General features: G+C 38.6%; 1 protein-coding gene across 1 annotated transcript; it reads left to right on the top strand.

The window, feature by feature from the left end:
• Positions 1-1304: 1304 nt before the first annotated feature.
• adgrg1 (adhesion G protein-coupled receptor G1) lies at positions 1305-23992 on the top strand. The gene is made up of 16 exons (XM_015016103.1): positions 1305-1414; positions 1587-1751; positions 11952-12024; positions 14526-14785; positions 14914-15100; positions 15271-15307; positions 15507-15606; positions 17638-17763; positions 17883-17999; positions 18706-18748; positions 18854-18960; positions 19127-19242; positions 20013-20275; positions 20366-20465; positions 20669-20946; positions 21517-23992. Exons 3-16 carry the CDS (start codon positions 11961-11963, stop codon positions 21642-21644), a joined length of 1926 nt encoding a protein of 641 aa, XP_014871589.1. The 5' UTR covers positions 1305-1414; positions 1587-1751; positions 11952-11960; the 3' UTR covers positions 21645-23992.
• Positions 23993-26544: the final 2552 nt, after the last annotated feature.

Genomic DNA, 26544 nt, shown 5'->3' with positions numbered 1-26544 from the left:
TGACATGTCACTTAGGACAGCCCCAAAGGAGTATTTGAACACCAGTCGGCAATTCCCATTAGCTGTATCCCCACTTGACCTCCAATCTGTGCTGGAGATCTTTAGGAGAAGATGCCCTTTTACAAAGAATCTATATAAATCCAGTTAAATAGATTAGGAGGTGTGATAGCGTAACCTAATGCAATAAGGAGCCATAACAGTTCAATTACCAAGTTTAGATTTTCTGCTGCGCAATTTAGTTGCCTCAGAAAGGTAAGTGACTCATTGCCCTCTGGCCTATCTAACACTCAGCCCCCTTTTTCTGCTCACACGTCCAGTTATGGCTCTCTGGTTTACACCTGACAGTCAAAAGAGACAAGCGTAGCAGTAACAGGAAATATGGATTATCTTTAGCAAAATAAGAGCTCAAATTTGTCACAGGGAAATCTATTAGACTTGCGAGCTGGCTGAGAAAAGCAAAAAAGGAAGGAAGAAACAGAAGAGAAGACTAAGTTTAAATTAGCTTAATTTATTCATCTAGAAATATAGAACACAAGTAGGTCAACCTTTAGCAAACATATTGTGCTTAAGGAGAGAAAGGTCTCAGTTTAAGTTCCAAACAATGATGCTTATTGTTGGCAAGCTCATTCAAGTTTAAAACCTGTTTGTACTGAGAGGTAAGAATTTTGAAGTTTCAAGTTTTAACAAATGAACTGGACCAACCCAGAAGTTGGAATTCTGATTTGGAAAAGAAGAAGATTCTTGAGTAATAAGCTTAACATCTAATGTGGCTGCATGCACAAAACACACAGTGTGTATAAATTCAGGGGCTGCATTCTTTGAAGGACCTGCCCACCAAGTCGACAAAGGCCAGATCCTTTATCCAAGGCAAAAACGGGAAATGAAAATCGGGTGGTTTTCTAGACTTATTAATGATACTGTATATGGCCAGTCACCTAGCAAACACAGGCTAATAAAAATGGAGCTTGAAATCTTGCTGAATTATTTTATTCATGTAATCCTTTTAAACAATCAGTCATTAATTATTATTTTTACATTATTTTCACATCTATTCAATGACAAAAGCCTATTTAAAAAACAACTCTTATTTAAATCAAATATATATCATACGTACAATGTCAGTTCCTTTAAAGTACATGTCTGTCAATGACTAAACAGATAAAAACTTTGAAAAGCAATTAATAAGTGAAAATTTGAGCAGCCGCCTCGAGGAAGTTACTTGTTTACGCTATTCTGTTTGTGACCTGAAACTTTTATTTTGAAAATCAGAAAAGAAAGTAGTACATCTGTATTAAATCTACCTTGACTTCTCCCTCCTTTACCGCTGTGACCGAACCGTCTTCTCTACTCTGACGGACGCAGACTGGTCCTCGCCACGTTCCGAATGAAACGCTTCACACACGCGCGCTTTTCCGTGAGACTTTTTATTTTTTAATTCTGTTCGAACATTTTTCCCACGTTATTTAGAAACTATACAGCATGTACAACTGATGCAATAAGCAAGTGACAGGGAATTACCCCCCTCCCTCTGCTCTGGTCAACCTGCCTCGCTCTTAGTCAAATGAATTAATTTGCGTTCTCATCAGAAGTTGTAGCCGCGCCGTGTGTTCCTTCACGCCGGATCTGATCTACTCTCCCCGGGCTCATTTGGTTTACATCAGCGACTGAAAGTTTTACCAGGAGGCTCTGAGCTTCAGACGTCCAGGTGAAGCACAAAGAAAGAAGCTACAAGAAAGGAGACCTACTTCAAGGTGAGCCTGCTCTCTTTTGAAATGGCTGCTAGCTGTAAAAGTGTATTGTTATTGTCGATATTTCTAAATCCCCAGTCATCGAATTTGAGTGTACTTTTTCATTTATTATGATACATAAAAAGAGCAGTAAACTGCATAAAATGTGAGCAAAGACGCATTATTTTATTTAACACTGAAAAATTGTTTAGTCTGCTGTCAAATAAAGAACGTAATAGCTAATTAGCTACAATTTATGGTATTTATTAGTTTTTTGGGAGTGTTAATACAAAGAAAACAGCTACTACAACAGTGGTGCCTGGAGGGCAGGCATCCTGCAGGTTTTAGTTCTCTCTCTGGTGGTAGCAACAACCTTTTCAGCATGTCAGTATTCGTCTTAGGTCTTCTAATGAGCCATCATCTGATCCAGCTGCGTTAAACCAGGGAGAGAACTGAAACATGCAGGATGCCGGCCGACTTTGGGCACCACTGTACTACAACATCATCATTTGGCACTTACTGTGCAGACTACTATTATTAAGTAACAGTAGTATAACAAGCTGGTATTAGCTGCTTAATTAGTTGGGCTATCTGTTGCTGTAGCTAGGCTGCACTGGGTCACTTTCCATACCATTTCTGTCCAAAACTGTCAGCCAACCAGGACTGTGCAGCAGCAGGTGTGGCAGGAGCTGTCATATAATAAAAAAACTATTTACTTTTCTTCTTTTTTCATTATTCTAGGTAAAACATTAGTGACATTAGGCAAATGTCTAAATAAATACTTACAAAAATATGCCTCCTAAATATAAGGGTGCATTTCCAGGTTTTCAACCAACTAATGATATAAGGTCTTAAAAAGGGACAGAAACCTAGTTGCTCAAATTTTCCTTTTTACAGTTCATAGTGTTTTAAGTTATCTAATTGAGTTGACAGAGAAAATGATGCTGCATGGAGAACAAGGACGGTGAAAACATTTAGCAGCATTAGCTACGTTAGTTTATAACCGGTCCATTCTGACCCCTGACTGACTGCCAAAAATAAAAAGCTCGGGGTGAAACCAAGTACACACTCAAAACATTTGTACACGGTACATAAATATGTGTTTAAAGGAACTGAGCAGCGTCTATACGGTTCCAACCTCCGCTCTTCGTTCAGCTGGAGGATGTGGTTTCTGTCTGTGCCAAGGTGTAGAATCAAAAGTCTTCACTCGCAGGAACATCAAGAAGAAAAAGGTGTGAACGTAAGTGTAAAACGAGGGCAATTACCATTTAAAAGACTCCTGAAGGAGCACATGCAGATCAGAGATGTCGCTTGAAACCGAAAGTGAACAAATGTTTTTTTTAAAAAAATCCCATCTTTTGAAATGCAAGCATTAGCGGTGACTCATATCAGATCACCTCTTTTCCTTTGTGCTGACTTCATTTCTTATAGTGAGGGAAAGAGAGCACTTGATGGCAAACTAAAAACTCTTTGATCCACACCTATGTACATTCTGGGAGTGATTGAGGTCTAATAATTTGCTGGTTTTTGTCTGGAAGCGAGGTAGTTATTGATTTATTCTCAGCCACAAAGGGCTTATCTGCAGCATTCCACCTGCTCCTTCAATTTCCTCCCCAAAGGCGCAGAGCAGAGTGCACTGTGCATCACTATGGTGCTTTCCCAAAGAATGCAGCACAAATGCATCCTAGGGTGCATCCCACGTCGACAACATTGACCTTAGAGCTCCATGTCTGAGTTTTTGTGGTGAAAAAATACACTTAAATCTGTCTTAGCCCAGTTTGGCAGCAATGTCTTGTTTTGCTTGCTGCATGGGAAGAGATTGTGAGTAAATGTTCACTTTGATGACTGAAATTCTGACTTTCATGAAGATGTTTGGTGTCATTGTCACATGGAACGCTATCAGCCAAAGAAAGCCCATCTTATCTGATAACCATGCATGTAGAAGGGATCGGCACTCCTCCCTTAGCGGTGCCTCTGGCTGAAGCACTGTGAGCTCAGCACTTTCCTTCAGGAGAGAGTTCTCTTCAACTCTACAAAGTACTACTTTTGTTTGCTATAAGTATGACTTTAAAGAGATAAAAAGTACAAGAAGGAAGATGAATTCCCCCACCCTCTCTCCATGGACACCTTGTGCAGTGTTTGAGGACTCTGCATGCGTTTGCCTGTGCTGTTTGAGCTCGTCTTTTAAACAGGCTCTGAATCAGCTCGTGATCCTTGACCCTTATTCACGCTCGCTGTCACTTCGGCTCTAATGCCTGACAACAAAGAGCTGCTTTTGTTCCCTGGGTTCCTCTTCCTCGTGCATTCTTCCCTGCACCGCTGTGTAGACTGGAAAACTGCTCCGGTGCAGTCATCCAGACACTTTGTACTGTAAAGAAGGGCTGGGCAACGTTACAATCTTGGGTCCTAAAACATTAGAAAATGTCGGCGAGGTGCCAGAGCAGAGAGATATTGAGATCACCTATCAGGCACATTCTGTCATTCTATAAACTTACACAGTTGAGATGAAATGCTTACTAGTTTCAGTGGTTGCCATGGTAGTGTAGCAGGAGGAGATTAAATGTGTTGCCTGTGAAGATAGAGGCAGATGCAATCAGAAGGCGTGGATGTTTACATTTTCAGAGAGCATTAAGTGCAGATAGGGTTGGGCGATATGTCTGAAAAATGTATCACAATATAAGCAATTCATATCAGTCAATATCCATAATTAGTTATTAGTTTTTTTGCTTTAAGTGTCTAAGATGCGGCCAAACTGGTGAGGTGACCTTTCGTCTTTTATCCACAATTTCCTCTTAACTTGGTGCATTAAGTATGCTGCACAGACTCACACGGTTTGCGGCTCAGATTTCATAGTCCAGCATACTGTTTGCCTACATTTCTCTTGACAAATTCCGTTTCCCACCATCTGCATTAATTGCAATAATCACAATAAGCAGTAAATCAACCAAAATAAACAAGCTCAGTAATTTCCATTTTCATGATTAATTGTTTTTCTCTTTTCTCTCTCCCTTCCTACCAAAAGCTGGATGGCAATAGTCTTCAGTCTGTCCATTAGTCTCAAGTAGACCATGTTATATATATTTTTTTATCATAAGCAACTCATGACTGTTGATATACACGCTTGGTCACTTCTGCTTAATGGTTATTGTGGTTGTGTTTTTTGTTAAGCTTTGAACATTTCTCAAGTGATGCTTGAATTTGAATAACTTGAGGTGTCTGCAGGAAAACAAAACCGTGTGGCATGTCATGCTTCTAACCGCAGGTATGAATCAAGGGGAAGTCGATTACCATGCCAAAGGAACTTCATGTCAGACACACAGAGGAGACATTTGTTCAATTTGTTCAGATCTGGGTTATAATCCAATACTATAGTCAGTTTAATGTTGGTAACTCAAAACTATCTCTACAGTAGGGTTAGAAACAGAAGTGGGCCTTGTAGATATTCCGTAGTGATTGTTTGTTCTGGATGGTTTTTCCTTCAGGTACTTTAATTTCCTCCCCATGGTACAAAAACATAGATGCTGGAGATTGAAATGACATGCAGCAGTTTGGCTGTGAAACATTTATCATGGTTCTCTGGGGCTTGTCCAAGTGAAAACCTGATGCAAAAATGGAAACAGCGGGACTTTGAGTACATCAGGTGGTGACTGTCGAGACTGAATGCATTCTGAGCTGACCGAGAACTCACCCTGTTTTCTCATGTAAGAGATGTGATAAGGACTGTTTGATCTACGAGGATACTGCATCATCAGTATCATTAGGACAAGAATAAAGCAGTTTTGTTTCATATTGTAATTTTTGAAATATATGAAATTGAAAATAAATGACTTTTAGGTTCTCCTAAGCCTGACTTTGCCTGTTGACTATTGGAGGCTGCACCAGGAGAGCCAGCAGACAGACGAATAGGATTTGCTTTTTTGTTTTTATTATTTAATCTAATTTGTAAAAAAGTAGGCTATGCAGGCAGATGAGAGTGTGTGTGTGTTACATTGTGTGTATCAGATCTGCTGTTTTTCTGGGCAATGCGCATTGTGGCATATTTCTGTGTTCCAAGTAGGCCTGTCATGTTAACAAATTTTGCTGGCCGATAAATTGTTCCTAACATTTTGCAATAAACAATAATATTATTGTTTTGAGACCATTTTCAAGGAATATAAAAGTAATGGCATAAAGAAAACCGCAAGAGCACATTCTAAAAAATCAAAAAACTTTAAATTATAATGAACATTTAAATGTCCAAAATAAATAACACAAATAAAATGAATTTTGATGTCTTTGTAAACAAAACTGTTCTCCAAAATACGAGCGAGTTGAGACCAAAGCACCAAACCGAAGACTTTTATCATCCAGTTTTTTGGTAGGAAGAGAGAAAAAAAGATAAGTGATAAATCATACCAATGGAAATTATTGAGTTTGTTTCAGGTTTTCATGCAATTAATTGATTTATTGATTATTGTGACAGGGTCATGTAACCTGTATTCATGTGGGTAAGGTTTGTGCGCCACACACGATTGGTGTTGGAGATGTGGTTGTAGTCATGTGGGTCAGGTCAGAGTTTTCTGTGCACCCTCTAATAATATCCTGGATAGCTCTGATAGGATCTGCCAGAATAGTTCTGCATTTTCAGAGCCCTCCAATGAAAATGCTTGTAAGTGCCTGCTGTACATCATAAACACTAATTTAGAGGAAAGACCAGGCACATATGGAGGCTTTGTCTTTTTGAGGGCTCAGAAGAAGCTCCAGGATGTCGTCCAATGTGCTGCTGGTTCAGTTGTTACCTAACTTGAACTTCATTCAAACTTTAAACCACATTGGTCTTTGAAACCTTTAAAGCTGTTATGCTGCAGATCGCATGACAGGGACGCTTTGCTCTGTTTTGCAAATGTACGTCAGAAAGAGGCAACAGATGACTGGAGTGACAGAAGTATGCAGCATACAAACACACACGCATGCGCGCGCGCACACACGCACACACACACACACACACGCACACACACACATCTTTGCAGACTTTTAAGACAGAAGTTCAAAAGACTCAAAACAATTCTCTCCAGTGAAAGTATCGATGGCAACAGCTTTTTATTGTTTATCCCATCAAATATGCTGACTAGTCACAGAATCCCAGAGAAAGAGAAAGTAGATCATTTTATCTTTCACTATCTCAGTGACACAAGCCACAAAGAAGTGTGCCACCTTTCTCTGTGCTGCCTAGGAAGGAATTTGACATTTCCATCTTCTAGTGTATGTGCCCTGCTAGGTGCTTTACTAAAAGGGAGTATATTCTCTAAGAAAATAAAATAAAAACAAAAGTAAACAAAACCAAAAACAAATCAAAATATTTTAACAATGTAAAAACCGATGAAAAAAGGAATATATTTTCCCAAACAAAAAGAGAAAGATAAATGTAAACATTAAAAATGAGAAAAGGAATATACTCACTTAAATCTAACACTTACAATCCTGTGGGTTTGTTGCACACCCTGACATTGCAGCAATGATAAAAATGCAATCCATTGTGCAGCCCAAGATACAATAATTCTGACATTGTTAAGCTGAAGATGAGTAACTTTTAAACCGACTCTACCATAGGTACACCTGAAAACAAACATAATCTGTTTTCGTTTATTTTGAAATATCTCACACATCCACTGGAGTGGAGTTGACTCCTGCCTCGGCTGTGTGCTGCCTGCCTTTCATGCTGCTCCCACAGCCTGATGTTCAGAGAAACCTGTGAAGACAGTAGGCATGTGTGAGTCAGTCAGACCCCCATACGATGACAACAGAAGGGAGGATTTACTGGAAAGCCCTCAGCTTAATATAGCGATGCGGTGGGGGAGCTGGGGTGATTTTGTGATTTGCCTGGGCATAGTAAGAGGATCACTGTCCTGGCGCGTTGATGTGTGAAAGAGAACAAGCGAAGCATTTCAAGATAAGTGTGCATGCCAGACTTGAAACTGTGAAGTTGTGCGTCTGTGCGCCGATATCGTAGTTTCACATGTGCACGTTTTGCTTCAGAGCCGCTCGTTCTCACAGGCAGGGCCTGGGAAGTGAAAGAGAAGGAGAAGTTGTTGTACTGAATAAATGCCTGGCTACCCTTCAGGATGATAGAGTTGGTGTGGGAGGAAACTAAAGTTATAAAATACGCCAGCTGAATCATTAGAAACTGAAAATACTTCATAATGATCAAAATAATAAGTGGGTATTTTTTCCCATTTGCATATGATAATAGTTGTTTTTTTTAATTATGGGATGTGTTTTGGTGCGAAACAAATACCAAAACAATAAATACCAATAGAATTGTGCATTGTTTTGCACAATTCTAGAGACACGCATAAGATGGTTTATGCTTCTTGTTAACGTGTCCTATGGTACGAATGCAGACACTCAGTGGGTTCACACTTACAAGCTGTGAGTGGGTGGAATGACACCTCTACGTTACCAGCATCTGAGCAAGGCGAGGCTGTGTTTGCATTGTGGGACTCAGAGAAATGCAGCAAGTGCTTTTTGACCGTCCTCAATTCAATTTTGTGTAAGTTGCTCACGGACAAAATCAGTTGCTTGTAATTTTTATTAACGTCATTCGAACGTAAAGACTAAGATATCCTGCTGTACCAACATGAAACAGAGCTACCAAAGTACACCAGAGACAATGCAATAAATTTACACAAACCTGGAATGTTCTACAAGATTATGAAAAAAAAATAAACAAAAAAAAAAAAAATAGGCTAGAAGAAACCAAAGCACCAGACTGAAGACTTTTGTCATCCAGTTTTTGGTAGAAAGAGAGAAAAGAGAAAAACAATAAAATTCTGCAAATGGAAATTAATGAGTTTGTTTCAGTTTGTGATTATTTCATTTGTTGCTTATTGCGACACGTCTAGTAGCAAGAAATCCTCGTGAAGGAGGCTGATGTGCAAGCACATCTTCAGTTTGTGTTTCATCTATAAGATCCAGAAGAATTTCTTTTTACTGTGTTTCCAGCATGGAGTCCAACACATCACTCAGTTGAGGTTATACCCAGACTCTGAGTGTGGAAGACCGACAGTGAAACTATGACTGATTATTTCTGATTCAGCAAATGTAATTTATAACTTCTGTAGGGTTACTGCAGAGCCGACTGAACAGTGCGTTGGTAGAGTTTCATGGGACACAGTTTTTTTGCGTTCTCCAGAGCGACAGCTGCGGTTGGAATTGAGAACTTTGAGTTTTAGCCATAACCCTGTGAGTCCTACAGAGCGTTAACACGTTCCAACCACTTCAAAGTCAGAGAACATTGCTGACATTCACAGATAGATTCCAGTGTAAAGATGATGTTTTGACAATAGTATTTTTTCATCGTAAAGGTCAAATGAATTGACGCCACCCTTGTTTTAACTAGGTGTGAGTACAGAAACAAATACAGAAATGAATGGAGAAAACTGTAAATTAGAGAAATGACTACTCTTATCTCATTCAAAAATTAAAAGCATAGGAATAATAAAATGAGTCAGTTTAATTTATATGTTATGAGTTCTGGCAAATTATTTCACTTGTAGCATGGGAAAATGTCTTGTTATAAGTGAAATAACCTGCTAGTGCTTTTGAAATCAATATTAATGACTTATTTACTTTAGACAAACTCTGAAAAGTTACTTATAAGTTTGTTTTACTGTATTTGAAGTGTACTAAGATATTAAATAGGCCAAAACTAGGCCAAAAACACTTGGCAAAGATCTTGTGTTTCTGCAGTGCAGTTTGTAACAATGGTTCCTTATTAAAAGTTTAACTTAGAAGACCTGAGGTTCAGTTATTTGCAAAGATGCTTTCACTATTCCCACATGGTTTTTTAACGGCTCCTATGAGTTAGCGTGACTGTTTTCTAACCATTTCTTATCACAACAGAGACAGAACAACCACAGGAAGTGACAATGGGAATTTTCCTTTGAATATAAACTCCAGATAGCATTTTGAAACCAATGTTGTCCCAAATTTAGATGATCACTCTCACAGCTCAGGCATTTATCAAAATGACAATGTGTAAGAAATATACACACCTTTTGACAACACAACAAATCTGTTCCGCCCCATGAATTTGACCAATATAAGTATTAGGACTGGAGTTAGATATTGGTATTGTGAGCTGTTGCTATGTAGACATTTGTTATACGTGGACAAGTCTCAGTTTGGACCAGAGCCGCTGTGCTGTATGAAACTGCTGCTTTGCTTTCTCAGGAGGCTTTTGTCTCTGTCTGTGGGTTCGTAAAGCAGCCGTTTCTCAATCTTTAACCACCTAAAGTGGCGTCACTAGGTCACATATTAAACAGAGGAAATAACAAACCAGAAGAGTGTATAGTAGTAGGATAAAGTTTTACACACAGGTGGAGACATATAGTAATCTGTGTTTTATGGTTTTTCACTGTAGGTCAGCCTCATGAAGAATAATAATTAGCTTGCGTCTTGAGTAAAAATCCATTCATTAATGAGAATGGAGATGTTTTGCTTCAACGTCACCAAAAAGCACTTTCACCAATATGTATTTGACCTGACCTCAGGTTCTCCTCACTTATCAGGTGTGTGTCCTAGTGTACTTGTCTATATATAGATGTCTGGCCCCTCCATGTCTGAGTGACTAGGTAGGGTTTCTTGTCTCCGTAGGTTTTCATTTCTCTCTTTCTGTTGCCTGCCCTTCTGCATTGTCTGTGGTTCAACCAGTTCCTGCCTGTCCTGTGATGTTTTGAAGATCTGTAACTGCTCCGTTTCCCCTCCACAATCGTCAGCATCTGTCTGCGTCTCGTTCCACAAATGCCGTCTGTCACGCACATTGTACAGAAACCCAGAGTGCTGTCACAAGCAGCCTCTGCTTTTTCAGTCTCAAACCTGCAGCTGTTTGTGGAGTTCAGGTTAGCTTGTTCACCAACACGTTGGCGATGAGCGTCTGGCCCGTCGCACTTGGAAGTTAGTCTGTTGAGCTGTCGTCTTTGGCTGAAACCGAGAACACTTCAAGCGGCAGAATGTATTTGACGGGTCAATTTGCAAGTACGTCTGGTAGGAACTATATGATTCTCTGAAAGTATGATGCAACCTGACGTAGTTTTCTTCAGAGGCCTTCGTAGTTCTTGAGGGAGACGTGGTTTCAGCCCAGTTTTCACATCCTCATCAAAAAATTTTTAACTTTCTTCCTCAAAATATTTACATGTTCTCCAATGAGTCCATGTCGACAGCGGTGTCCTCATGACAGTTAAAGGATTTGGATGACATCATCGTCACATGTTTGGGTCAAAACACAACAGTAAAGACGTCTAGGATGGCGGCTTGTGTTTTCTCTATGCTTCTTTCTCTCCTTCTGTCCCTTCAAACCTTTTCCTTCACCTTTCACTCTTTCTTTTCTCCTTTCTTTTTTGTCTCTGTGTCCATTAAATTTGAAATAAACTACAAGCTGTTTCTATTGCAGTTTCATATGTACATCAAGTGGAACATCATGGTGAAAGCTGTAACACTCCACTTGTGAAAGTAAATCTATCTGACCTCACCTTGATACTCAGACCACAATTCCGAGTACAGTAGGGTCATTCATTAGAACGAGGGATCACCAAGAGAAGGCCCTATTCACCAAGCATGTCACTGGTAATGCACTCTAACTCTACTGGTTCTCCTCTTACAGAGGGAACATGTGCAGACCTGTCTATTTTTTTTTCTTTCAGTTTACAGCTTGAGGTTTCAATGGAAACTTCTGCTTTTGCAGTAAAGTGCTATCAGGCTACACTACCACCCTTCTTGGGAAAGTAAAAGTTGCCTGCTAAAGGGAGGCTGCGAGACCGATCTGCTGATGCATGTGGGAGCCTGGCTGCTAAAGGGAAGGCCTGTTTCCATTGATAAGAGCTCATAAGGGTCCTTGTGTGTATTTTCAGCCTGAGTTCATTTGTATTCAGTGATACAACAGGACAGATAGCAGGTCAGGCTGCTGGATAACAATCGTATCATTAAAAAAAATGTCAAATATGAGGAACCCCAGAATACTTTTTGTTTTATTCAGGAAGTGTGTCTGCACAAAAAGGCAATTTAGATTTTTTTGTTTTTTTCTTTTGATTTGCCTTTGTATAGTCAGGGACTGGCTTTTTTTCATTGAACCCTGTGGTTGATGAGCAGGCACTTTTAATTTATTTGCTGAATGTCACTCTACTTGCAAACCACAGATTTGTTCCTTTTTTCTCTCTGTATTTCACCTTTTTTGCTTTTCCATCACAGCTGACAGCCATGAAGACCCGAGTGGCGGATCATCTAACGACTGTGTTTTTTATCATCAGCCTCCTGTCAGCTGGTAAGACAACACCTTTCTCAGTGTGGACTTGTCCATGCTCAACTCTTGCTATAGTTTAGTTTCAGCTTACTGTGGTGTAATGTAACAAATCCAAACATTGTTGACTTTTGGCATTAGTGATTTCAATGAACTGAGAAAAAACTGTCGGGAAAAAAAAAGAGAAATAACAGAAAAAAGTCTTGGTATTTATATTTTTCCATTATTTTGTGCTTATGCTGTTTCCTCTCATATCTGCATTCAAATAATTTCAAACTGGGAAACTTTTACTTATTGCATGCAGACTAGTGTGGTTGACTGGGTTTTGATGGCTTAACACTAATAAACATAGCACATGCAACCAATAAAACAACATTTTTATTTAGAAATGTTCTGTTATGGCGACACAATAATGGAGAATACAGACAGTTGTCCAGTAGACAGTCACTGACACCCTGACTGCAAGGCTTAACACTGACAGAGGTGGAAATGACCTACCAAAGGTCATTTACTGAGCCCTTTATTAAGCATATTAATAAAAGGTTTAGTGGAAGGGAAAAAGCAATGCCACTTTGAGAGCATTTTGAAGTAAATAACATTCAAAACGCTCTATTGTTCACCCTCACCTGAAACACAGACATTATCAGAAGTGTCTTACCAAGATTAAGGAGAAAAAGAACATGGCTCAGGAGTCACAGTTCTTCTTTTCAGATGAAACTAAACTTTGTATTTCATGTGGAAATCAAATTCTGTATGAAAAGTGGAGAAGAACAGAATCCACATGGGTGGATGACTTGAGGAGCATTGCTAGTGTTAGTTCACTGTTTCCCCAAAGTCAGACAAGGAGTCACTTCATGCTGAGAGGCGTTATGGAGGCAGTAGCTGCCAAGGCACCCACCTCCTACTTTAATGACCATGCTGTCATTTGTGTGGTTTGCTGGCAAACAGACCTTACCTGAACCCCGTAGAGAATCTGAGGCATGACTACACATGTTGCTATTTAAGCAACCTGAGCTTCCTGAAGTCCTCAGCAGAGTCCCGGGATGAGCTTCTTCATGCCAGTGAGGCAGGAATTCTTGCAGAGTCCCAACTACATACTGAGTTACATTATATTCATTAAACACACATTTCTGTATTTAAACTCCCTTTTTTATTGACCTTGTCTTTGTAAGATTCAAAGTTTCTGAAAAATATGAATCCTTCATTATAAAAATGAACAGAAATCCTCAATGTTTTTAAATATCACACAGAAATGAAATAACCAAACTATTTTTGTCAAGAAAAGGCGGCGTTGTGAAAGAACAGTCCTGTTTACTATGATTTGCTTTTCTAACTTGTCCTCAGAAATAGGTGTGATCAGTAGCTCTGCTGACACATTTGGAATCTTCTTGACCTCAGTGGTCTGTCACTTGTGCAATCACTCTTTCAAGAATTATCTGCAAAACGATCTTTTTATTCTTTCTTTAGTGATAGTTAAATAGGAATTCACACCACTCAGAACTATTATTTACTCACTAATTCAAAACGTCAGGAAACACTCTTTCCCAAAAGTCGCATCAAATCAGACAGAGGTGGAAATGACTAAATATAATAAAACATTGCAGCATGTACCGTATATGTTACTTCACTTTGTAATCACTAAGAATGACCAGCGTGATGTGGATGTGTCAGAATGTAAATTGTCATCACTGCATCCATCTGATCAGAAAATATTCTAATTGACTTTTATGCAGATTACATTTGAATATTTCAGAAATATATGGAATGTGACATTTCATTTAAGCAGATTGAATTGATCTGGACATTTACATTCATGCTTCAATTTAATCATTACTTGATTACTGTGATTCATTTTTCAGCTGTGGGGTGTTCACAACTTCTCTATGTTAGACAGAACAGGGAAGTGGCATATCTCAGGTGGAATAACTGAGTAGTTCTTATAGTAGGCTAAAGGAGTGCAGAGGACGGATGACATATTTATGGAAGGTACAAGGTAAAAGAAGCTTTCATTGTGACAGTTTAAGGGGATTTTTGGAAGTATTTACAGCTGAACTCTGCTGTATTAATATACGTCATCAAAGATGTATATGATCGACTGTGAGACGATAAATGTTGGAAATGTGGAAAAGACGCTGGTACTTATCTTCATGTTTTTGGAAGCATCCCTCTGTGTTTTTCTCTTTGGATGAAAGTCTTTGTAAATAAAAAAAAATGTACTGGACTATCCGTACCTAAATCACCCTGGCTGTGTCTATTTGGAGATATATTTCTCATATATTTGCAGCTGGAGATTAATTTAGGATGTTTGGGAGTAAAATAAAAACACAATAAAACTTAAATTACAAAATAAAATAACATAGTTATCAGGGATTGATTATTTTTCTTGATAGTGTTAGGGCAGCCATATTCTGAAGAAATGAGGTAACTGTAGGCAACTCAGATAATTTAAATGTGTTAAAAAGGGAATAAAGTTTATCTAAACTCATAATTCACATGTATAATAAACATATTTGTCATTTCAACAGGTTCAAGTGAACATGACCTTTTTCTGGAGTTTTGTGGCAAATGGCGCCACGGCAACAAACCCTTGAACGTGGACATCGACGTCTCTCCAGGCTGTGAGGGGCTCAGCGTTTCAGCCAATGAGAGTTCTCTGTTTGTCAGAGGAAAAATCACTGCCGAGTGTAATAGGACTCAGGTGATTTCTCTCGACAAATATGTAATTGACCCAGATATGAACTTCTGTCTGCACTGGGAGCCTCTGCTGGACCAGATGATGCTTAAGGTGAGTCAGTAAAAGAAGACCATGCTGGTTGTGTTTTGATTGGTTGAGCTCACATTTCATTGTGGATTCCTTTATCTGTCTTTTAAAAGCCTGTTGTTTGGTTTTGTTTTTATTGTTTTCTTATTAAGGTTGGAAAAAGAAATCTTATTCTTTGCCCTCCTTCAAGTCCTGCACAAAAATGTTGCACAGATTTAAGTAATGGGGCCAATATGCCTGAAGCAGAATATGGTATCGCCAAAGGAACAGTCCGGAATGATCCGCTGCAAGAGAAAACATTGGAAGGCTACAACTTCACGGGACAGCACACCAACTGCAGTAAGACGGATGGATTTTATTAAATGAAAGGTGTAGAAATGAGTTAAATTAGCGACATAAACTGTTCATGTTTAGCTGTTTAGTTTATTTTATGCACTTTTGTTCATTTCAACGTTTAAATGTGTTAATGTGAACAAAGTGGCCCAACCCTATAACTTCTTCCTCTACAGAGAAGTTGTGTGACCAGGCTAAAGGGCTCGTCAAAGGGTATGTTTTTTTTTTTTTTCACCCTCTGCCAAATTTCATGACAGTGTTTTAGACGACACCCTTCCTCATCTGCGTTTGTGTTGACTACTAATTTCACTGATTGGAATGCTATTGTAAAACAGGAAGCATTGTTTGTGCCTCTGAGATAAAGTTGCTTCTTTTGAGTTTGAAGATGTTTCTGTTCATATTTCTGGGACAGGTTTCGCAACACCGAACATCCATGCGCTCAGAGATATGAGCAAGAGATGAAGAAAGATTTCAAAGGGAATAAAGTCTCCAAAAGTGGACCAAAGCAAAAGGTTTCATATCAATATTATATTTAGACTTTCTGAAGAATAGCTAGTCATATGCTCTGTTTTTCAAAACAAAAGTTTGCTTATTTTGTGCTATAATTTTTTTAAAATAACTTTCTCATAAGTTAATTTACAGTGTGTCTAAAAAGTATTCACCACTCTTGCATGTTCCACCCTCTTTGTTGCAATTACAAACAACAAAAAAGAGTAAAACACACAAAAGGGAGTGAATACTTTTTAGAGGCTCAATCCAAAATACACCTTCAATTCTTTACATTTCGTTACAAATACAAATTTTAATGTCTTTTTTTTAGGTTTTATGTGAGAGACCAGTACATATTTGATGCATAATTGTTAATTAAAAGAAAATCATACATTTCAAACTTTCTTAGAAATAAAAATTAGGAAAGTGTCATACGTATACATTCAGTCCCATTTCCCCTGATGCAGCTAAATAAAATCCAGCTGAAGCAGTCGCCTCCATCTGTTACCTGATTTGGTTAATAGAGTCCACCGCGATGTAACGTATCCTTTGTATAACTACTCTATGAGGAACATGGTGGTGACAGCATCATCCCCAGGGAAATCTGCCTTTTTGCAGATGTGGAAATTAAATTTTCATAGAAGTGTGCCGCTAACTTAATGTGTAATATAAAAGAAGAAAATATGATTACAATAATACAGCTGCTTCTTCATACTGATGTTTTGAGAAACACTGAAGTAGAAGCTGTCACAAAACCTTCAGCCTTTAGTTACAAATCTGTAATAAAAAACACAATTTTAAAATGTAAAACTATTTCTGAGTTATAAAAAACAAATAAAACAACGTCATTGTTTTTATCTCTTTTACAATTAGCAGTAGTCTGGTACTTTCTACCAGACTACTGACTACTGCCGGTACTGCGGTTGTGGTGATCTGTAGTCGGATCACCACCACCAAACTACTGTTTTCTAAAACATCCTGATCTTCAAGAGCAGAATCTTAATCCTTCATAACACAAACTTATTTAGCAGTTTAGTCATAAGATACAATTAGAGATTAGAACCGAAACTGTAAACCGAGCAGCTTTACTCCAGATTTAACTACTTTTTTGGTCACTGAAAGAGAAAAACAACAAACCAGACACGTGGGAACCCAAAGCCACAGTTTGCAGGTCGCTCTCCCCCCAGTTTGGTTTCACTATGAGCCCACTACAACACTTCTTCTCTTTGATAATCATAAATACTGTGTGCAGTGGCTTAATTACTGTAAATTCCTACATAATCAACGTCTAGCAGCTGCAGCTCTGTGTGATGGAATCAATTCATACGTAAACCGTAACTTCTGTTGCTTCGGCTCTGACAGCCGTCAGTCGTCTAAAAGTATTTTGTGTTTTTAACTTGTTGCTCTGAAGAATGCAACATGAAAATGGTGGTTTTACGTGTCCATTTGTTACAGACTGCAGCATTTCAACCACATCGGTAGCAGTGTGATTCTATCACAGACACCACATTTCACCCGCATCTTTCTGGATCAAACATACTTTCACACCTTAGAACAACATTTCTTATGATTTGGGGGAGTGAAAACGGATTGCATGAAACTACAGCTAAAGGTTATTAGTCGCTGAGAAAACGATTGACTTTGTCACAGAGGAGCGCAGGGTTTAAACGAGCGGGGACTTAATGCTCACTCAAGTAGAGGGCAGTAGTGATGGAGAGGAGAGAAATAGGTGAGAGGTTTGCCCAATAAAAGCCAAGTCAAGTAGAAAGCTGGCATTTTCCAGCAAAGTGTCTTAAAATAAAGTCATTTAAAGAAGCACCCGGCAATCAGCAGACACATCTACTCATTACAAGTGTACACAGCAACAAACACAGCTGCAGGGTGGCACAGTGATGGTCTGACAGGCTGAGAAATGTCTTCATTCGCTAGTAGAAAAGCAGTACTCTGCTTATGTGGCAGGTCTTGACTTGTGAGGGTGTTTTCCTGATTGTGTAGGAAGTAAATGTCTCAACTCTGTAACATATTTGCGTTGTGTGCATGTTTTCTGTCTGTAGACATTTGTCACCGTTGACATCCCTTCTGACCTGAAACCACCCAAGACAACAAAGAGCAAAATGTCCGTCACATTCCTTGAGAATATCTCCATGTTCCCGGCTTTCTCTCTGTCAGCACATGAAACTGTAAGGAGATCCAATAAGCTTTTAGTTTGCTGTTTTGTTTCCCCTACTAAGTCCACTTTCCCTGGTTCTCTGTGTAATGTGGTTGTTGGATGGTAAACATGTCTGTGGGTAAATTCCAGGTAAGCTCCAAGGAGGCCAGACCTCTCATGGATGTGGTGGAAATCTCAGTGGAGAATGAGAACATCACTGATCTGCCTGAGCCGGTCAAGATTTTCTTTGACCATGAATACATACCTGTAAGTTTGTTTGGTTGCTTTGAATGTTTTGTTGATGTCAAACCTTCTCTCTAATAGTGTATTTTTCCCACACTTTTATAATAAACCATGCAACAATGCTGGTCTCAACCAACGTTTATACCAGCTGTTAACTGGTGGAAGAGTAAAGCAGGGAAATACATTTGCATTTCACACTTCATGTTTCTGTTGTTAAAGTTCAATTGTAAACCATTTATTATTTTCCTTCCACTCGACAGTAAATGCACAATTTTGTTTTGGTCTATCAAAAAACAAAAAACACACAGAGGTTTGTGGCTGTAAGACTTAGTTAGATCGTAAATAAGTTATTGGGTTTTTGTGTTAGTTTTCAAGGCCCGGTGTGCAGTGTGTTACCGGAGAAAACTACAGATGTAGCTTATCTCTAAATCTGTTAACAAAAAAAACTTCTTGTTTATCACTCAGAGCGATTTAGAGAACACGCAAAAACCACCGACAAGTTTCTCTCCTGCTTGTGCAAAACCAGGCGGTAACTTCACCTGTTGCTTGTTCTGTGCAGCGCACACGACTGCTCATCAGACTGCCATATTCACATTAGTTTTTTTTGTTTTTTTTGTTACAGGAAACATGCAGTTAATTTGTAGCTGTGTTTGCAGCAAACATGGGTCCAAAACTTTATCTGTGTGAATAAACCTTCCTGTGTTTTTTCTTTTTTTTTTTTTTTTTCCAGTGGAACCTCAGAAGAAAATGTGTTTCCTGGGACACTCACAGAGGTTGGAAATGTTTGAATCAAGATTACAAACTGATCATGTAACACTGTGTTTTATTCAATAATGATCCCATTATTGATCCCAATAATGATCATCTCATTGGTGCAGATCCTTTGGAGGTGAACTGGTCGACGTTCGGATGCAAGACAAAGAGGAAAGGATCACGGCACACGGAGTGCCAGTGTGACCATCTGACTTACTTCACAGTGCTGGTGGTGAGATATGCTGCTCAGACTCTTCTTAAAAAAACAACAACAAAAAAACTAAGAATCGGAGAGAATTTTACTTCTCTTATATATAAAAATGAATTTATACAATGAAGATTTTCTTTTTTATTGCACAACACCTTGTTTCTCTACTCATTGCACTGTTTTCTTGCAGCAACTGGAGCCTAAACCGGTGCGCCACCTATTGGCACTTACTGCTATTACATATGTAGGCTGTGCAGCGTCCTTCATCAGCTGCGTCGGGCTCATCGTGTTTTTCTGCAGGAACAGGTGAACTGACTCTGAGCACATAGACGTAAATCCAGAGTTTCTGCAAGTTTCACTTAGTTGAATTTAGGACTTTTCAAACTTCATGGTTAATTTATTTTAGGATCTACATGAATTGGGAAAAATGACTTCAGGAAATTAACTCTATCCTTTGTTATTATGTAGCAAATCAGTGGAGTCTTGTGCATCACCAGTGACTTTCATGGAAAACCACTATCTGGTACTTTGAGCTGTTAAATCTAAATCTCTAGCAGAGCTCCGTACCTCTGTGACAAGCCTTCTGATTGGTCAGAAATACCGCAGCAGAAATAGAATGCCTAGTTGTGACTGGTTTATGGCCAAATGTCTTTTTTTCTTTTAAATCACTGATGTATTCACATATCAATGCATTTCTGTAACCAAGGCCATCGCTACGTTTTGCATCTACAAAGTTGTGAAAATCTTGAGAGAACTCATCACCTCTCTACTTGGAGAATGAGAAACCTTCTCATACCTCATCAATGAGCAATAATTAATGCTTGGTTTATTTATCTTATTTGTATATTTGCTGTACCATTCTGCTTTATTCACTTGTTTATTTATATTTGCTGGTATGTGTGGATTAGTTGGGTTGTTATTTACATCTGGTGTGACATTCATGTCAACAGACCCTCTAGAAATACTTAAACTAAACAAAATAAAACGTTGGTCTGCTTGGATGTTTTTTCCCCTGTTTTTTTCTCCTGTGTTTGTTCTCTGCTAACCTGCTCTTGTCTCTTCCTGTGTCCGGTCAGGAGACGAACCAAGGAGCAGTCTGTAGCCATCCACCTGGGCTTAGCTCTGGCCCTGGCCCTCCTCAGCCTGCTCTTCTTCTTTACTGGGATTCTGGCCAACGTGGGAGGTGACGATGTGTGCACCTGGGTGGGGGCCTTGCTCCACTACGCCCTGCTCAGCTCCCTCACCTGGATGGGGATAGAAGTGCTTAACACCTTCTGGTTGATCTACATGGTGTTCAGACCCTCCCCACGGCCCTACGTGTGGTACCTGATTGGTTTTGGTGAGCGTGGAAAGCATTATTTTACAGTATGACCTTTGTCTTAAAGGTGAAGCCATGTTCATGTTTGACCTGTTAAACATTCTGTCCCAGTCCTCCCAGTTGTTCCTGTTGGTATCCTGGCTGGTGTGGGGGATATTTATGGAATGGCAGAAATTGAGCCGGATGATGACAGAGATGATCCTTATCGGATGTAAGCTTTCTCACATCTGATCCAACATAACATCTGACTTTTTCTGGGTGGTAAATAAAAGAATCAAGAGCTGTGAGTTACCAAAGGGAGTCCGTAGCCTGAAGCTAACGCTGCTTAGGAGGCTGTGGAATGGAAAAGTTTCAGAACCCATAAAAGTTGAATTCAGGATTATTCCCTTTGACTTATTTTTCTGTTTTTTGCAGGTGCTGGATGAAACTGAATGAACAAAATGCCTTACTAGCTCACTGCTTCACCACCATGGCGCTGCTGGCCATCCTGGTGTCTTCTGGGGTCGTGATGCTCTTCCTGGTGTTCCGGGAGATCCGCAACAGGGACGAGTGGAAGCAGAACCGGGTGGCTTTCCTCAGCATCTGGGGTCTCAGCTGCCTCTTTGGAGTAACCTGGGGTCTGACCTTCCTGACTATTGAGCCACTGTCAGACTTTATCCTCTTCCTCTCCTGCTTCCTGAACTCCTTTCAAGGTTTGTGTCAGTGGTGACCATCCTGTCCTGTTTGCACTTTTTATGGTTAGTTTTTGCTAAAGCTCAGGGTTTATTATCTCGCGTGATTAAATTCATTTTTTTTTTATTATTTTAATCTGTTGATGCACAGGGACACTCATTGTTGTCTCAGAGAGATAAGTTCCATTGTATCACTGTAGGAATGATGGAGTGCTCGGGTCTTATCAAGGTCACTAAAAACTGCTTCCTCTCACATGGACCACACAAGGTTTTCATCCAGATCTAAAAGTTACTTTCAGTTCCCTTTCTGTCAGCAACATTCCTTTTCATGAGAATAATTAGCACTATATTTCCTTAAACTGAATTTGTGAATGTATTGAACACAAACAGAATACAACAAGTAAAAAAATAAAGAAAGAAAGAACTGTAGTGAGTATTTAGCATGCAGTCAACATTTATATTTTTTGTCCATATTATCCTTTGGATTGTTCTGGGTCAGTTCTTTCTCATTATTCTGCTTCCATTACCTACTCATAAATCATTTTGAACCAAAACTGTGACCTAGTGGCTGAATCCTCTTTCTGTTTCCAGGTTTCTTCCTGATGCTGAGGTTCTGCATGATGAACTGGGTCCGGAAACAGGCCAGCAGGTCGGTTCTAGGCAGCACCAGCTCCGGGTCCGTCAAGCAACACATGCTGCAGACGAGCGAGAAGAGCTAGCCGCTCCGAGTTCAAGGTGTGAGGTCGACTGTGAGACTCAGATCACTGTACATGACAAGAATCAGTCCAGAGGCAGACTTGTGAGCTCAGGTTTTCTGTCAGTTTGTTACGTTGTGATGTTCATACACAGAATGAGCACTGGCTGAACCAATAAGATTGATACAATCACTTTGAGGCAGAGTTAAGTGGTAGAACCACTGACTTAGAGTCAAGGTTGTGATGATGAAATGGTATGATACTCCTAACATGCTACTGATATTTCATTCCATTTGAAGCGCTTCTCAGAGACCAAAATCTATATTTAAGCTTTTTTATATCAATTTTTTTCAACATATTTTATTTAATGGACCTTATAATAATCTATCAGTTATATCACTTTTTTGCAGCAAAGAACAACTGATTGTGTCCCGTGTGGGTTTGGTTCTGACTACAGATTGTTTTCTAATGGACCTTCTTCCTGCAGGTCCCATTAGATTTAGATCCTGGAGCTTTTCACAACACACCAGCATATATAGCAGCTTCACATGCTGACACCAGTCAGCTGTAAGTGACATCATCTAACTTATGGCCTATAACTGGTCTGTGAAAACCATCAGATGTTTATAAGTAAAGATACTACCAGAATCTGACCGTTTTCAGCTTGATGGGACGCTGACAGCTGAGTCCTAGAGTGTTTTTGCAGTCAGTGAACGCACCATAACAAAGTCTATTATACGAAAAAAGTAGCTAAAATGCTAATTTTATCTGTAATGCTAACATTAGCATAACGGCTACCACAAACATGTTGATCGCACTCTTTGGTGTGGATAAATTCTCAGGGGGATTCACCAGGAGACTGCTAGTGATGCTACATGCTAATATAAGACTGTTTCAAATATCCCCTCCACAATAAGTCAGTGATTGTTTTAAAATAGCGGCGTCTTTTTTCAATGTCCGCTCACAAACACCCACACAGTGTGACATTGTGTCTGATGAGAATATAAATAATCGAGGATTGTTTCTGGCTGGAAGGTTGTATAAATATGTACAATTCTATAATTACATCGTGAATCAGCTAAAATCTGCCTCTGCTGAGAAAAGCCGAGGAAAAGTGAAAAAAAAAAAAAAAGTTTCCCTAGCAACAAGGTTGAAAAAGTATCATCTGGATCTGGGTTTCTGTAGAAATGCATCGCAAGGTTACTGTAGATGTGAATGCTGATGTGACGTCTAGTTAAACCACATCTGACTGGTCAGACGTTTTAAAGAAAGCACTGATGGGAAGTTATCTTATTAATTTTTATTGCTTCTCTTTCTCTTAAGAAAGAGAAACAATATTTAACAGATGTGTTTTTTCCTATTGGTAATAAGAAAAGTCATCACTGCAGGGCCTGTTGCTGTGAAGCTACAAGATAATTCTTCTTTGTTCCCTTCAGTAGTTTTGGTTCTGTTTGGGATTAAAGAACTGAAAACACAATATTAGGAAATTTTTGTATTTTCTCTGCTTCATTGGTGTCAGTTTCACATTGAATATATAATCTGACCTCCTCATTTGAGACGCAGGTGCTATTTTTACACACGGATATTTGTGAATAAACAGGAAATCAAGGTTGTGCAACGACTGTTCCATCTGATGAAAATATGAAAGAAGAATATGCGGGGTTCTAGCGCATTACTTCAGGTGTAAACCGGTAGAAGTAGTTGATGAGTTGCTCGTATGGAAGAACCCGCCTCCCAGTTCCTCAGGAAGTCTAAACTCAGGCCCGGAGCCTGAGCTGCAGAATCCCTAGGCTGGTTCTAGATGAAAATTAAACTGCTTTGGTTCAGATTTAGAATCATTTAGAAACGTTGTTAAGCTTTATTACAACACAGAAACATGAAGCTTAATGTCTGTATGCTACTGTGCTCTGATTAGATGTTATTGTTGAAGATAAGCTTTTACATTTCAGATGTTTCCTCATTTTGTTCTGTGCTTTTGTAATTGATAGTTGAATAGTGAAATAGCACTTTAGACTGCTGTTAAGTTGCTTAGCCTCAGTTAGTTTGATGTACACCCAGTGGGCATTAGTAATGAAAAATGAAATGTTTTATACAGAAAATGTGATATGTTTTGGTGTATTCAGGAAGAATAATAAAGTATGGAATGTGTTTTAAGTTAGAATAAAACAATTTACTGCTGCAGAAATAGTTAAACCCCCACATTTAGAATTTTGGTGAATAAATGATGTTCCTTCCCAGAAGAACACACACGTTTTTAGATGCTGTAATGTTTGCACTTTTTTATTTTGAAAGAATATTTTTCAGTCAAATCCTTATGTATATCTGACCATTTGTATATGTCTGCAAGGATTATTAATAAAACATGTTTTGGTGTTTGGCTCATATTCTCCTTCTTGCCCATTTATTTGTGCTTTTTCATAAATAAACACTTCAGATCCAGAAGTTGCTGACTGTTTTTTATCATCTATGTGAAAACCAGAGAGCAGAATGAAGGATAAAACTAAAACAATAAAATATATTTCAGTTCAAAAGAAGTTCACTTTAAATAGTTAGTAAAGAAGTTTGTCTGTATTGCTTTATTCTGGAAGGTTTTGTTTTTGTTTGACATAATCTCTTAAACCCAGTCATATTATTTACATATTTCCTGTCTACATGAAGACGTTAAAGCTCTAAAGGTCTTAAGAGCATGGGCAGAAATACGGTTGCATCTTATTTGGGTTTTAGGTGAGAAACCAACACAGTGGTGCATAATCGAGAAGCTTGTTTTTATGGATTATCTGAAAAGTAATCTAAAAAGTGGGGATCCTAAGGATACAATGTGTTACTCTGATACCCCCAAATAAAATGTTGTGTAACCAGCTGCTTTAAATTTGTAAATGGACTTCACTAAAACAAGGCTCTGGTCAAAATTTCCAATGCACCATGAAATGTAAAGAATAATTGGTGGCCCAACGCATCGAGAACTAAGCTGCTGCTTAGGGGCCCCATACCATCAGGGGCCTCCCATAAACGCTTGAATTTTAACACAGATCACAGATATAAGTGTTTTATGTTTTTATTGAGAATGAGAATATGACTCAGTTTGATTTGATTGGTTCAGTAGAGATAAATTAAAGAGATTTTAAGAATATGATTTTAGGGAATTGGCAAATTTAGTTTGTAAAAGTGTAAAGAATAATCTTGTCTAGTTACAATCTGATGAAAGAAGAGTAATCTTTATTTTTGAGCTTGGCTTGTTCACACATACATCTCAATAAATAATAATTAATCCATGATAGCTTTTAATCTCAGCCAATTAAACATGACTCCCTCTCCCTTAGATTTTGTTAAATCTGACGGAAAATGTTCAACAGGACTCCAATCTGGGTCTCAGCTCATCTAGCAGGACAAGGATGCTGAACATTCAACCAGTTCTACAGCAGGATGGTTTTGGCCAAAGTACAGCGATAGGTTAGTACAGTCCAGACCCAAATACGACTGAGAATCTGGGACTTGAAAATAGCTCCTCAGATGTTCTTTCAAAGAAAAGAAAAAGGAAGAAAATTTCGATGTACAATGCTTGTAGAGACCTAGTCCAAAAGACATACAGCTGAAGGTGATGCCACAAAGTCTAAATTGAAGAATATGAATCATTTTTCCCTTCATAAACATGCGTTAAATTGTGTTAATCTCATATAAATCCAAATGAAATACACTCGTGTTTGTGTTGTGAATATGGTCAAATGTGGAAAAGTCTTAACCTCTGCGCATCTGGGATCTTTGGTGACATCTAGTGGGAGTAACTGTACACTACAACTAACCGTAAAGGTTTTTATTTTAAAAGTAACAGCAGAATCTCTCACAAAAAAGCCCCTCTGTTATTAAAATGAAACCGCTGTTTTATAGTTTCATTTGATATAATTCTGAACAATGGTGAATAAGAAAATATGGAATGAGTCGATGATTCCAGAATTGTGTGTGTGCATAACAATAATAGACAATTTATAATAAGCATAAAAACTTCAAGCAAAAACTTACAGTTTACTGGGAGCAGTGATGGTTATGAAGGCTAACCTCTGCTGGGAGGACAGATCTCCTTTAAAGCTACTTTGTGCACATGGAATGCAGCAGTCTGTCACTGATGGAGCTCTCCAGTTCAACTACAGAGTCATGCAAAGACATTGTCTAACAGTGATGTTGCTTTAACCAGAGTTCGACTATCTCCCATCACCTACACTGGGTTGAAGGGTCATCTGTTTTTTTATTTCATTACCATCATTTGAGTGATGGAGAAAAAATATATGTTAATTTGTAAATAAATCTAAAAGAATAATAAAAAAAGGCAAATAGAAAAACTTAAAATAAAACAACCATTTTTTTATTTGAATGATTACTTGGTCATCTTTTAAAAATGAACATTATTCAAGTATTGAGTATTATCTAACTTTTATTTTATGTTGTATTTGTCTTTATTTTTGTGTTTTGCTTTTGTGTGATTTAGGTCTGGACTTTGACGTATGAAAACTGTCTGATTTAGTTGTTCTCAACCTTTTTAAAACATTTAAGGTTTCAGTAAACACAGTAATTGTACCATTGCCACTATTCAACTGGATAAAGAGTCTTCCTTATGCTTTTCTCAATACAAAATTTCTATGTACTGATGACACAAAACAGATTTAGAGTTGGTAAAATTCTAAATTTTACCAACTCTAGGAAGGTGGGAAGGTGGGAAACCTTTCCACCTTCCCTAGTGGGAAGGTTTCCCACTAGGCCTGATGTCAAAATCCAAAATGACTGCCTAGCATATACAACTTAAAACAGTTTCAGCAAAAAACATTTCATTTACACTTCTACCAATAAGTGTCTCATATCAGCCAAAAGTGGTACTTAAGTACAGTTTTCGTGTATCTGTACTTTACTTAAGTAGATTTAATAATGGATACTT

This window comes from Poecilia latipinna, unplaced genomic scaffold, assembly GCF_001443285.1.
Source record: "Poecilia latipinna isolate Pla-1442-1.1 unplaced genomic scaffold, P_latipinna-1.0 Scaffold1980, whole genome shotgun sequence".
Lineage (NCBI taxonomy): Eukaryota > Metazoa > Chordata > Actinopteri > Cyprinodontiformes > Poeciliidae > Poecilia > Poecilia latipinna.
The sequence above is the reverse complement of the archived record's forward strand: the minus strand, read 5'-3'. Positions and strand labels throughout refer to the sequence as shown.

Excerpts from the sequence above, each read along its gene's own strand:
- adgrg1 (XM_015016103.1), top strand. The coding sequence starts at position 11,961 with ATGAAGACCCGAGTGGCGGATCATCTAACGACTGTGTTTTTTATCATC. Across the intron at positions 14,786-14,913 it reads TGGACCAGATGATGCTTAAG|GTTGGAAAAAGAAATCTTAT; the intron begins GTGAGTCAGTAA and ends TTTCTTATTAAG. Across the intron at positions 15,607-17,637 it reads AAAGTGGACCAAAGCAAAAG|ACATTTGTCACCGTTGACAT; the intron begins GTTTCATATCAA and ends TTCTGTCTGTAG.